Here is a 12,305-nt window from a genome sequence, read left to right on the forward strand (position 1 = left end):
AAATTCGCAATTGGTTCTCTCTTGATGTCTGCAAAAGTTGACGAGCAGCAAACACATGATACTTGACAGACAAACATCTATTGAACGTTTAAGTTAGGGGTGCAACCATGACATAATTGCCAGGTAGTGTACCGCAAACAGCTGAGTACAATTGCACTATCTGTCAACGAGTTTCGGTTGTGTGTGTGAATTATTGTTAAGAAAAATAACACACACAAAATCAGAGTTGTACTAATCACTGATTTTGATAGATAGTGCATTCAACATTTTGTTGCTGGACCACTGCCACTACCTGTAAATGAATAAATGGAATGTGAACAACAACGAAATCAAATATACAACCCTTTGGTGATGGTGGCGCAAATTCCCACTTGGCTGTCAAATTTCTGGACACTTCCTAATTGACATTCTAGTTTTTATTAGCATTATCATGTGTTGCAGCCACAAGATCAAAACATTTATGATTAAAAACGTGTAAATTATAAATTAAAACAATTAAAATGTGAAAAAAGTAACAAAAATAAAAAGAAATTTAAAATCCAAATCCATGGTACAATTAAGAAACTACCTTGAGTGGCAAATGCCGTAAATTGGAATGTCAAAGTGGTTTAAAAATAAATTTTGTTTTATAACTTATCTTCTTCAAATGAGTTTTATATTTGTATTTTCATGATTATAACATTGTTTTGTTGCTCATATGAAGAATATCGGATCAAATAGAACATATTTAAAAAATTTTAGAAAAAAAATCGCTATTGTGTTAACAAGCCTTTGACATTTAGATTTACTGCAAAATCAAAACAAATATAAAAAATATATATATGCTTCCTGATCCAATTCCATGGTGAAACAATTAAAGGTGATCTCATTTGTACAGCAACCACAAATCATACGATGCAATCTGTCATCTTGTCATCAACCTGATCGTACTTTTGCCAACACATGCAAAGAGATTTGTGTGTGTGTGTGTGTGTATACGTGTATAATGCCAACTAAAATCTGTCATCTTAATACTTTCAAACCTGGCCAGCTGCTAACGGCAGTTGGCATGAGACCACCTTTTTTAAATCCGCCTTGATCCAAACCAAGCATTTGACATTCCAGTGGGATTTGGAAACAACTCCGGAGTTGGACAATTCCATCAGCTGGGCAAGTGAGCCAACCTTATTAATTCATCCATGGAGCGAACGTTTTTAATTCAAGCATGAATCATAAATCCACCATACATGAACATGGTTGAATTAAGAAGGTTGGCTCACTTGCCCAGATGATGGAATTGTCCAACTCGAGAGTTGTTTCCAAATCCCACTAGAACGTCAAATGCTTGGTTTTGGATTTTAAATTTTTGTCACATTTTGTTCCTTTTTCCACATTTTAATTGTTTTAATTTTAATTTAAACGTTTTTATTCATAAATGTTTTGATCTTGTGGCTGCTACACATGATAATGGAAATAAAAACTAGAATGCCAATTAGGAAGTATCCAATAATTTGACTGCTTTGTTGGAGTTTGCGCCACCATCACCACAGAGTTGTATATTTAATTTCGTTGTTGTTGGGCAAGTGCGCCAACCTTGTTAATTCAACCATGGGATTGAGATACAACTCTGAATTTGGCAATTCCATCAGCTGGGCTAGCTGACTGAGACTTTATGTGTACAAATTTGCCTAATCTGCCTAGGTCCGTCTCAGGTGGTTTTCATAGTTATACCAAGATTTCAAAGTAATGAAGATTTTAAGTAGGTCGGGGATGTAGCGACTGCCATAGTGAAGCAAGTAAACAATTAAAGTGTTAAAGGTTTTTAGTTTCGAGTTGTAAATTGTAAAATATGAAATTCGCTTTGAGTTATGTGTTGGTGCTCGTATGGATTGCATACCTAATTTCGTCGGGTGTGTACTTGTTTTCGCGTGGTTTTTTGTTGTCCCGAGTTAGTAAGACGGACGTTAGTACATGCCGGCATCTGTCAACAGATCCAAATGACGTAAGTTAGTTTATTTACCATGGTTTCGGGCGATGAAATAATTAATTTGGTGACTTTTTCTTTCGGATTAGGAATACTATCTCACGGAGGAAGTAGTGCAGGAAATATTCAAAGATGTCAACGCATCTTCAAATTTGTGTCTTCCCCAAAAGTCCAAAGTAATAATCTTAGTTATTGATGCCCTTAAGTATGATTTCGGTGTTTACAAAGAGAATCATACACGTCCCCTGCCTTATGAAAACAAATTAAGCATTTTTAGAGACTTGTCCTTAAATATGCCCGAATATACACGTCTTATGCGCTTTAAGGCGGATCCGCCGACAACAACACTGCAGCGTTTAAAAGGATTAACCACAGGTACTTTGCCGACATTTGTAGACATTGGCTCCAACTTTGCATCTCCTGAGATAAATGAGGACAATATCGTAGATCAGATAGTAAAAAGTGGATTGCCTGTCGTCTTCATGGGTGATAGTACATGGACAGATTTATATCCAAAACGTTTTAGACGTTCATACTCGTACCCAAGTTTTGACATATTTGATTTAGACACTATTGATCGTAAAATTGAAACCCACTTGCCAAAGGAGATGCAGAAGAATGATTGGCAAGTACTGATAGCACATTTTCTGGGAGTAGATCACTGTGGTCATAAACACGGTCCTCTACATGAAGAGATGTCTAGAAAGTTGACTGAAATGAATGAAGTTATTAGGTATGTAAAGTATTTAACAACACGTTATCCATCGCATAAGATCTAATAAATACATTTCGATAGAAATGTGGCATCTCAGATGGATGAGCAAACAACTCTACTTGTCATGGGCGATCATGGCATGACAATATCTGGTGATCATGGTGGAGACTCTGAAGAAGAAACAAATGCGCTTTTATTTGCATACACAAAAAAGTCAAAATTTATCAACTATGATTTTATATCGGACAATGAAGTTATGCAGCAGGTATGTACAGAATTAGATAAGATAGTTGATTTTAGACATCTAAAAACTTAGTTCTTCCATAATGCTCTGTAAATCATGCGGTTCTCTCTAAAACAAATACATTTTTGTGTCGGCACATATTAAAATTTAGCTGTTGTTGTAGCCATATGTCTATTTGTGGAGGTAGCGATCCTCGTAAAGCTCTTATAAGTGAGCAAACTCATTCCGGTAAATGCGACCGATCGTCGCGGGAACATGTTTGTCATGTTTGTTATTTAAGAGCGTCAATAACTCGCCGGCAAGAGCCGCTGTCGCCCGGCCTCTTAGCTAAATGCCTACAAAAAATTGTTGCATTAAATTCCTACTCACTATGTTGACTCTTTGATTATGTAGGACAACTTAGAAAAATTTCCAAGCACCTTCTATTCTTCCACGATTACTGGTGTCTTTTCCTACTTTATATTTCCTTTGGGGATGTGTTTTATGCAGCCATATTTGCATGTAGAGATAGCGATCCCCATCGAGCTTCTATTGGCAGCGTCACCGTTGTGAATCTAAAGGGTAATTTAAAACCTTGACCCTTTTTGTGACACTTTTTAACCACTAACCTTTTTTAGTTTTGGTTTTAGTTCTTTGTTTATAATTTTACCAAATACTGTGCGATTAAATACTCGACAAAATTTATATTAAAGAAAATACTAATAAAATGTATAGATCCTAATTTTATCAAACCAAGCGAAGTTATTGATTATTTTGATATTGTGGATGCCACGGTAGCGCAGGGGTTATCATGTCCGCCTATGACGCTGAACGCCGGAGTTCGAATCCTGGCGAGACCATCATAAAATTTTCAGCGGTGTTTATCCCCTCCTAATGCTGGCGACATTTGTGAGGTACTGTGACATATAAAACTTCTCTTCAAAAGAGGTATCGCACTGCAGCATGCCGTTCGGACTCGGCTATAAAAAGGAGGCCCCTTGTCATTGAGCTTAAACCTGAATCGGACTGCACTCATTAATATGTGAGAGGTTTGTCCCTGTTCCTTAATGGAATGTTCATGGGCAAATTTGCATTTGTCTGAACATAGTCACTAATAACTAAACCTGATATATTTGTTAATGGATTAAAATTATTATTAAAATAGGTTTATTTGACAGTTGTAAAAGGAAATTTGTCAAATAAAACTATTTCAAATCTACGTAAGGTTCTATGAATACACAGAAAAAAATAAAAATTGGTTTTAATTACGAAGTTAATTGGTCCAATTAATTTTTTAATCGAAACTGCTTTAATCACGAAAATGATAATATAAATCATAGTTTTTGAAAAAAAATTTCCATTTAAAAAATTGCATATTCAATTAAAAAAATGATTGAAAATGTTTGAAATCTCCATATTTTTTTTGATCCAATTAAAAAAATGATTGAAATTTTCAAATAACTTTTCAACTGTTCCAATTAAAAAAATTATTCAAAATTTCTGAAAAATCCAATTGAAAATATGCAAATGTTATATTAAAATTTTTGCGTAAAGCATCCTTAATTTCGATCCAACATGGTTCACATATGTAAAACTTCTGGAACACGAATTTGAGATTTTTGTTTGGGTCCATGATGTTATTGGGTCCATGATTTCTTGCCGATGAAGGAATCCATCGGGCCAATTGGGCCCATGATCACTCTTTAAAATGGAAAGGAAACTATTGTTTCCCAAATTATAAAAGGAATAGCGAGGCGTGTTTAGTCTAGCTACGGCCATAGCCTAAGGAAATTTTTCAAATAAATTGGTTTATTGAGTTAATAACCGCTTTAATTGGATTTTTGAGCTTGTTAATGTACAAATTTCTTAATTGAACCATGCTTTTAATTTTTTCTGTGTAGATAGCAAGCTCTTTCGATCATTATTTAATTGAACTGAGAACTTTTTTAGAAAAAGGCTCGAAATTTTGATAAATACTTTTTATATATAGAAGATAAAACTACCCCACAAACAGTCTTTCGACACCTTTTAAAATTTCTAGACGTTATTTAATATCAACATCTTTAGCATCGATCTCATTATAACAAATTCTATATAAATGTGTCTCTGTTCGGTTTACTTCCCCAATGCATGTAATTCACAAAGTTACAGTGCATAAAAAAAATAAAAATCGGTTTCAATCACGAAACTAATTGATCCAATTAATGAAAAAAGGGTTCGATAGAGTGACAAAAAGAAAAACATTTAGTGGTTTAGACCGTTAAAAATTCAGATTCAATTAAAAAAATGATTGAATCAATTATTTTTTAATTGAAAATAACAAAAATTTCAATCATGATCGTAATTAAAGAAAGTTCAGGTCCAATTAAAAAATGACTGAATCAATTAATTTTTTCATTGAAAATCCATAAAAATTTTTCAAGCACAATCGTAATTGAAAAAAAAATTCGGATTCAAATAAAAAATTTGATATAGGCTGATCTCCCAACAAACGGTCTTGGACCCATAATGAGCGCATTTGTTATCCGATTTAAAACAGATTTGTGTTAGGGTTCTCAACACACTTTCTGAATATGATCCAGGTCGGACCTTTATTATATAGCTGCCGGATAGACCAATCTCCGATTAAAAGAAGAAAGAATGGGCCCAAATGGTACTAAATACTCAATATCAACAAAATTTGAAACAGTGAGTCGTTTTTGATAACCCAAAACCCTTTCCGGATATAGTGTAGATCAAAGCGTAACATAATATAGCAGTATGAATGTATATCGATTTCTCGAATAAAGTTCTTGTGTTATAAATAGTGCTTTATTATCGGATTTTGGCCCGGTCGAACTTAACGTGCATATAACTGTTTCATTTGCTTTAATAGTACTTAACATCGGGGATGTGGAGCGGACTAAAGTGGCCGAAACTGGGTCGATCTATTTCTTTCCTCTCAAATATATCAAATTCGTAATCTTCTCCCAAAGTCATTTAATTTAACAGCTATATTTTTCATTCGACCCATAATTCCGCCTTGGGGAGTTTTTTTTTGGGTGTACCCAAATTTGGATAGGACCTTCTTACCTAACTTCCAAACTCCTGTCGTCCAATATATCCCTTTGGCGGTTTGTTTGAGGGTTTGGCACCCTAATTTAAAACTTCCGAATCGCACTCTATTCCCAACTATAAAACGCTGTATTGCAATAACTTATATATATTTTTTGCAGTTATTGCTCAATTTGTTTGAGTTACTTGGGTCTGGTGCCTCGGTAGCCGAGTTGGTAGCGTGCTTGGATTACCAGTGCAGTTGTCGTGGGTTCGATTCCCGCCAGAAGCCTTGGTCTGTCGCTACTGTGGTATCACAATGGACTTAAAATTGTCTAAGTGAGTCTGTAAAGGACTGCCACTCTTACCTAACCTACATTAAAATTGTTTTTGTTGTAAAATCTTAACGGCGTGGATTTTCGACACAAAATTTTACCAGAAGATGGGAACAGTTGTAAATTATCGATTCCTTTTGAAAACTGAAAATCTCAAAATTTGCACTAACATCTTTTTGGCAGTTAGGAGATGCTATGTCAATGCAACAGAGCTGCATACTGCCTTCAGAAGGAAACGACAGAAAAATAAACAGATATGCGGTAGGTACAACTTCGAACAAATTTACACAAAATTTGGTTTTTTAAAACCCGTTTCACAAGAAAAATTGAGCAAAATAAAAACTGAACTGTCTTCCACAAGAGTAATAGTACGAATAAACTAGTTTTATAGGAAAAGCATAATTTTTATTACATTAATTTTTCTTTTTTCAGATCGATCTGGTACCCACTCTTGCCACCATATTGGGTATACCTATACCGTACTCCAATTTGGGACTAATAAACTTTAATATTGTTCCCGATGTTGTCGTACCCCATATGAACAAATTGCAAACATTTATAATTCACGCATGGCAGAACGCCCAACAAATCTATACATATTTCTACAACTATGCTTTGGAAAACAAACGCAGTTTCAATGTCGAACAAATGGATCGTATGGACACCGAATTCATACTTCTGACACACCGCGTGAAATCAATATATACTGAGGCCGCTCTAAAGTCATTTATCGGTGATCTCAATGTGCACCTCAGACAAATTCTGAGTACGTGTCGGGAGTTGTGGGTAAAATTCGATGCCACACAAATGTCCCAGGGTTTGCTGTTTACGTTTTTCTCCGCATTCTTTTCCTATGTTCTAATTAACAATACACCAGCGAATAAATTATCGCATATATTCACTATCAAGGAGATGGGCTATACATATTTGTTGAACTTGGCTGCAGGCGTATTTGGATATCGTTACTATAAAAACTTTTCCTTTAAAACCGAAGAGCATGCTATAATATTTTTTACTAATGTTATAAGCACCTTGGTGCTTGTTTTCCATATGCTGCAGAACTGGTATATTATAGCAATAAACTGGTCGAAAGTTAAGAGATTCGCTAATATGCCTACCCGCGTCATTCTCATTATATTAATGGCAGTGTTCTTTTCCAATAGTTTTGTAATTAATGAAGGGAGAGTCTTGGCGTATCTACTTGTGGCTGTTGTCATGTTGATGGCTTATGAATTATTGCAGAAATGTGTGAGGGTTGATTTCAGGAATAAATTTAAAGCACAACAATTCATGAAATCAACTGCGTTGAAACTATTGCTGGCGACGATTTTAGCCGTTTCCTTAATTCGTTTTGCGACAACTTTATTTCGATGCCGTGAAGAGCAGGGCAACTGTACGGATTTTAATTACAACAATACTTCTGCTGGTGGCTTCTCATTTAAGAGACCCTCGAGTGCCAAATCCTATATCGCATCCATTGTAACTGTGGTCGTGTATACAACGCTTAGTAGAATTTATTTACGCTCTTGCGGAAATTTGACTGGCACATCTGTGAACATAATATTAGCTCGTTATGGGCCCACTGTTGCTAGTATTTGCGCTGGCGGCCATATATTGCTGTCCAATAGTTCCATTAAAAATATTGAACGAACACATATTGATGCAATGGCTTTAGTAATATATGCTTTGTTTGTTGTTCAAATAGTCGTTGTGTTAATTTCGCCCCTAATGGTGTATGTCGTGCCGCCGAAGAACTCATCAACCATTACCATAAATCAGAGAGAGAGTATTATCCCTGAGATATTTAAAAAAATGAAGAGCATATACCATGGCGACGACGTGGAAAGACGGGCGGAAATTCCAGTTGTCTACGGCCTAGCAACAATTTATTCATCAGTCATCATTTCATTCGGCACATTCCTCGCTATGGTATTGATTGTACTTCTTGATCCGAGATCGTGTTCTGGCATCGTTGTCTGTATCGCTGTAGCTGCCATAATGCTTTCCTTGAATTCTGTATTGCGTTATAGAACGGCTTTGAGTTTGGGTAAGAAAACTTTGCTAGAGAAAATAGAAAATTCACTTTAATGTGTGCCGATTTTCTAGAGACATGTCTACAACCCACATTTACCGTTATTGTTGGATGGTTTTTATTGGGAAACTTTTGCTTTTTTGCCACATCACATCAGACAACGCTTTCGCAAATTGATTGGCGTGCTGCATTTGTTGGTAGGACAACGAATATTGGACAATCACACTTCGTATCCGGCATTTTAGTTACACTAAATACCTTTTGTGGCCACATTCTTTTCTCCTGCATGTATGGCTTGCTGGCAGTAGAGACATTCTCTATTTTCGCCCTATTTCCCAGTCTAATAAAAACGAACGCGAATAGAGAGCGAAAAGCAGAAACTGTTGGACATATAAGGCAATCATCAGGACAAACTACTTCCACTTCCGATCGTTCTTTAAGCGAAATTTCCTATGAATGCGTTGGTTTCGACATGACACGCGGCGAATTCGTTCTGTTTGAAAATGAATCCACATTTATTGGTGGATTGTTTAAACTTGCTATCCAACTTTACATTTTGCAAGGTGTAAAGGTAAGAAAACCCATCCCTTAATATCGACTTATAAATATACCGAAAATCCTTAATTTTTTAACAGATATTCTGTGCTATGTTAGCATGTACCATTCATTGCCGCCATCTTATGGTATGGAAAGTGTTCGCCCCGCGATTTATATATGAAAGTATTGCAACATTTGTCTCCTTGCCAGCAATCATAATTGGATTTCTGCTGGTCCTTCGTATTCATAAAAGCCTTAAAACATTAATAACTAAAATTAATAAAGACAAGTAAATGCCGATAAAAACAACATTCAAATTTTACACTCGCTTAAAAGTCAAAAATGTTATTTTTTATAGCTACAATACATTGATGTATTTATATTTATTTGATTTTCTTGTTTGTCTTATTTCAGTATATTTAGTTAATATGTATATTAATATAATTAATTTAATCTGAGAGGAATATTAGGCGTTTTTTCGAATATTCGCCAGCTTATTTTGCAAGAGGAATAATTTTCTGCTTGATTTGGATATTGATTTAGAGACAATTCGTTTTTGTTAATGTTTTTATTTATTTGTTATTTATAATTAATCAATCAAACTCTCTTATTTAACATACATTGATAGGACGAAAGTTTCATTACACAAAATAAAAAAATATATATATAAATATTTAGAATTTAATCACATGAATATACAATCAAATTGGCGATTAAAGAATTATTTAAAAATTAACATTTAACATAAAAAACTAAGGTTTTCGGTGGAGCATGGCCGGGGTTCGAACCTGGGCGCGCGGAGCAACAGCGAGAGCTGTTGCCGTTGTCTAGCGTTCGAAGCCAACAATACAACTTCCAACAGATGCACAAAGTCATGTGTAGTACGGAAGAAGTGTAATTTTCCACAGACAGAATGTCTGTCTTTACACAAAAATAGATGCATTGGGAAAAGTACAGCTCATAGACAGGGTTGTCGAGCGTGCTTAATGTGGTAATTGTATCATAGATGCGTTTTCGCTATTAATACGATTCAAATACAACATACCAACGCACGGCCCCTGAAGCCATCACACCTAGTATGGTTGAAAAGTCTTCTAACCAAAGACGAAACGTGTCTCATAGTGGTTGGTGTGTGTTGCTATCTTGAGCTATCATTGAGCTCGTCTCGAAAGAGAAAGAAACAAAAATTATTATTTAATAAATTATTTTATTTTATTGAAAGATAAATAAAAACTCCACTTTCTATTTTTCTTGATATTTTTTATCTAGCCACGCCACTATTTGTCGGTTTATGAAAGAAACTAAACATACAATACCATGTTTAGGTCTATATTTTTTCTGTGTATTTAGCATGGATGTCGACGGTTCCAATGCAAGTTATGATTCTAAATATCGGATAAAAAATGTTTAATTTATGACTGAACGTGGGGAGATCGCTCTATATGAGACTATATCAATGTATATTTCTAACATATAGAGCCCAACTTAAACTGCTAATGGGTAAGAAATAAAGTTTATATTATTTTTCTTTCTTTCTGCTCTATAGCCTCATATTTAAAGATTGCAGAATGATTACAACTGGCAGACATAGGACAACGCCAAATCGTCGTTAATATTTAAGATGATTAAGAATATTTTTACTATAAAGGGCCACATGCGTAGATAAGGTAAGGTTAGGTTCAAAAGAGGGTGCGGATATTAATCCGGCGCATGCCACTATGGACATACACCTAAGCCAGCATTCGGCTTGTTGGGCGCTCTAAACACTAAAAAAGTAACCTCGGAAAAGAAAATCTATGTTAGGAAATCCGTGCTACTTACAATTTCCTTAATTGTTTTCCATGCCTCTCCCCAGGATGCAATTATTAATTAATTGCATTAATTAATTAATTGTACCATGGCTATTCCCCTAAGTTGGTTTATGACTGGTATTGTGTCGCCACCTACTCCAATGTTTCATCTTCCCCGCATCACTTACACATGCGATCACTTGCCGCACCGATTTTACATAAGTGAGCTCGTAGTCCTATGTTTCCCGTTGTGATACCGAGAGTTATACTGACCTCCTTCTTACTTCCTTTCAGTAATAGCTTCGTTGTTGTTGTTGTTGTAGCAGTTTATTGTGTACTATCTTTCGTCTGCTTGATTCTGTTGAGTGTCAAGACCCAGGAACTCCGCGACTAAGGAGGGGAGCGTCCACAGGGATCTGGGTCTGAGTCGAGTGGGTCTGGCCGGGCAGTTAAACAGGTGACGTGTATCGTGCGGTCCCTGGTTACAATCGGGACATACATCTTACACGTCGGCATCAATCCTGGCTCTGTGGGAATTGAGGCGGCTGCATCTGCCGGAACGTGGTTTGCCGGGGGAGGTCGATTTCTTCGGGTGCAATGGGTGGCGGTCGTTCTCCAAGTACTACATTCACCCGGTAGCCAATTAACGCGTCTGCTACCGTGTCTGCATGAATGTTGTTCAGACCGCTTGATCTAGAGGTTCTCTCTTGTAGCGCTGGACCTCACGCTCTAGATCGTGTAGATCTACCTTAAGGCTTCTGGGAGGTGGGTATCTATCCACAAGATGATGATTTGGATGATTTCTGCGATAACAGCCCAAAAGGTATTGCTTAGACAGCATGAAGTTATGTCTTCGCACTGGTAGGATCTTTGTCTCCTGATGGAGGTGGTCCACATGAGAACTGAGGAGACAGCCCGTCGCAGTTCGGAGGGCGGCATTCTGACAGATCTGAATATTATTCCACTGCGTGTCACAAAGTTGACGTGACCACACGGGCGCTGCATAACTTACCACAGACCGGCCAATTGCTTTGTACGTAGTCAACAAGGTTTCTTTGTCTGCACCCCAAGTGCTGCCAGCGAGTGACTTGAGGACCTTGTTTCTACTTTTGACTTTGTTGCAGATTGCTGTGGCATGTGGGGAGAAAGTGTAGGAGCTGTCAAAAGTGACGCCAAGTATTTTGGGACACTTGATGGTCGGAATCATTTCTCCATCGACCATCACAGTCAGCTCAGTATTCAACTCACGCGTATTTGTAGTGAACAGTGTGGCTGAAGATTTGGTGGCGGATATCTTCAGATTTCTTGCAGCGAAATATGAGGCAAGCTCGTTGAGGTAGACGTTCAACCTATCGCAGATGTCATCAATGGGTGGGGGGCCTGATGCCATGATCGTACAATCTTTATGCTCTTTATGCCGCCTGGAGGAGGTGGGATGGAGGATAGGTAGAGGTTAAACAGAGCCGGAGATATCACCCCACCTTGGAGAACTCCCTGTTTCACTCTACGGTGTTTTGACTTCTTATCCCTAAATTCCACAAATGACTGGCGGCCACACAGATAATTCGCGACCCAACGTTTCAGGCCTGGCTGGAGGGACGTGTTGGCGATGTCCTCAAATAATTTGGCATGGCTGACCGTGTCGAATGCCTTCGATAGGTCCAGTGCCACGAGTAC

The 12,305-nt window shown here is 37.0% G+C and overlaps 1 protein-coding gene across 1 annotated transcript; it reads left to right on the forward strand.

The window, feature by feature from the left end:
* The first annotated feature begins 1,651 nt into the window (after positions 1-1,651).
* LOC106094163 (GPI ethanolamine phosphate transferase 3) lies at positions 1,652-9,147 on the forward strand. Its single transcript, XM_013261360.2, has 6 exons — positions 1,652-1,981; positions 2,053-2,696; positions 2,760-2,943; positions 6,702-8,316; positions 8,376-8,872; positions 8,937-9,147. Exons 1-6 carry the CDS (start codon positions 1,829-1,831, stop codon positions 9,129-9,131), a joined length of 3,288 nt encoding a protein of 1,095 aa, XP_013116814.1. The 5' UTR covers positions 1,652-1,828; the 3' UTR covers positions 9,132-9,147.
* The last annotated feature ends 3,158 nt before the right edge of the window (positions 9,148-12,305 follow it).

This window comes from Stomoxys calcitrans, chromosome 5, assembly GCF_963082655.1.
Source record: "Stomoxys calcitrans chromosome 5, idStoCalc2.1, whole genome shotgun sequence".
Classification (NCBI taxonomy): Eukaryota; Metazoa; Arthropoda; class Insecta; order Diptera; family Muscidae; genus Stomoxys; species Stomoxys calcitrans.